Source organism: Phytophthora parasitica, assembly GCF_000247585.1.
Source record: "Phytophthora parasitica INRA-310 unplaced genomic scaffold supercont2.589, whole genome shotgun sequence".
In the NCBI taxonomy this organism is placed as follows: Eukaryota; Oomycota; class Peronosporomycetes; order Peronosporales; family Peronosporaceae; genus Phytophthora; species Phytophthora nicotianae.
This window is the reverse complement of record NW_008649575.1, coordinates 1-2,041: the sequence shown is the minus strand read 5'-3', so window position 1 is coordinate 2,041 and position 2,041 is coordinate 1. Positions and strand designations below refer to the sequence as shown.

The window sequence follows — 2,041 nt, the reverse complement described above, 5'->3', positions numbered from 1 at the left end:
GTGTCGATAAGCTCGAACCAATACCTAATACTGACCGGATTTGCTTTGTCTTCCTCCGAGAGCATAAAGTCTGCAATTATCACAGTAAATAATCAAATTTTGGACAGCGAAATATTGCAATAAGACACGTACAAATGAAGTCTTCGTAGCTCATTTTCTTCTTTTCCTCGGACGTCAGCGTCTGGACGCGAGCAAATGGACGCCGGCCGCGTTCGAAGATACGATCCACAATGATTCGTGTAAGCGCGTGGCCACCATAGCGAACAAGGTCGTCGGGACTGAGAAGAAAGTCGTGGTCCGTGTCCAGCTCCCAAAATTTGCAGTACAGCACGTAGAAATGTTCATACGAGAAGTACGAGTTCACCTGGAAGCGGCACAGTGAGTCAGCCAAATACATATAGCTTTCGAATTGATGCTAACGCACCTTGTTGATGTCTTCTTCCTCGTCCACAGTGTTAAACGCGCTTATGAGATTACTGCGTCTCAGCTTCCGCAACGTAATTCGACCGCTACTGTCTCTATCGACGGAATAAAATATCCGTACAACCACAGTCAAGGCTTCAGACAACAAGCTGTTAGTCCCATATTTTCCAATATCTCCATTCCATCCCATTTCCTACCATATTTCTCCTGAAACTCGGGAGTACCCCCAAGGAACTCTAGACCAGGATGATATTTCAGCAGTTCTGTAGGCAGCATCAAACCACAATAAGTAACTTAAACATTGCACCCTCCAAGGCTTCAGCGTTGCACCTTACCATGCAAAAATGGCGCGAAGTCGTCTCGCTCTATGAAGTCGTTCTTCGGTTGTTTCACCTGGTAACAAAACGCAGCAACACTCGTCAGTTCCTGAATAGACAATAAAACAACGAATGAGGCCACGTACTACTCTAAAGAATCGCTCCACGCTGTCACATGGAGCCATCTCGCGCATCCAGTAGCTCTGGAACATATCCTTCGTAATACGTTGGGGTGTCATGCCGCCATCAGCACTCGTGGGGCTAGAAGAGTCCTCCGCTACTGGACTGGACGGTGGCTTTGGTGTTGTCTCTCCCGCTGCTCCACAAGTCGCGAGGATGCGTCTAAAAAACGGCGCGTTGAAAAACGACGGGAAGCCGCACAGATCCTTGGTAATGGCCACGAAATCCTCCACCTTCATGCCCTCCGGAAACTCACGGAAACGCGCCTCGATGTCCGATGCCTTGCGAGCCATCGCGTCTGTAGACAAACCACGCAACCGGCCACGTCGGCCTTCGCCAGGCGTGTAAAACCTGGGGATCTGAACCTGTTTCGGGGCCTCCTCGGCCATGGGGTGGTCTGGTTCAGCTGCTGCAGGCTCCTCGGCCTTGGCAGCTTCCTCCACCGTCTGCGGTTCCTGTTCCCCCTCCATATTCTCGTCCGTATCGGCTTCTACAGGTGTTGTAGGTTCCTCCTGGTTCTCTGCTGGGGTTTCCTGTGCACTCGCTCCATCGTTATCATTAGTAGGCTCACTGTCTCCAGCAGTCATGTCTACGTCGTCCGACGACGCAGCAGCTTCTGTTTCCTCGGTCTTTGGTGCTTCAGTCTCCACTGCAACGGCAGCAACTGCGGCTGCAGCATTGTGGAGCTCATCTCCGAAGAGACTGACCAGGTGCTGGTGTCGTCTGCGAGCGCTGGGGCTGCCGGCTGAGCCGGGACTGAGCATGCCGAACTGGTAATTAGGCGGCCGCTTGGGGCTACGCGAGGGCGAGTCAGCTCCACTGCCGACAGTGCTGACTGTAGTTAGCAATGCGTCCAGGTTAAGCTCCTTGCCCTGACGTAGATCGGCCACCATGTTCTGGATCATTTCCTTCGTGCCATCCACGTTAAGCCACTGCCGGAAAAGCTCCTCCATCTTCATGCGGCCTGCAGGGCACAGATGCGCACTCTCGATCTCCGACAATCGCAAGGACTCGGGGCCTGTGCCACTCGAGCTTGTGGGAGACGCCATAGATGCGTCCGATGTCTCCACTTCGACAGTCATTTATTCGTCTCACAAAAGGTCACGCGTACAACCGCCGAT

General features: G+C 52.7%; 1 protein-coding gene across 1 annotated transcript; it reads right to left on the bottom strand.

Annotated features, from left to right (window-relative positions):
• Positions 1–35: 35 nt before the first annotated feature.
• PPTG_20421 (hypothetical protein) lies at positions 36–1,969 on the bottom strand (the record flags this gene model as incomplete). The annotated part of the gene is made up of 6 exons (XM_008919225.1): positions 36–70; positions 133–364; positions 425–558; positions 621–686; positions 759–816; positions 887–1,969. Coding segments are annotated over 6 exons (1,608 nt in total), but the record flags the coding sequence as incomplete, so codon positions are not given.
• Positions 1,970–2,041: the final 72 nt, after the last annotated feature.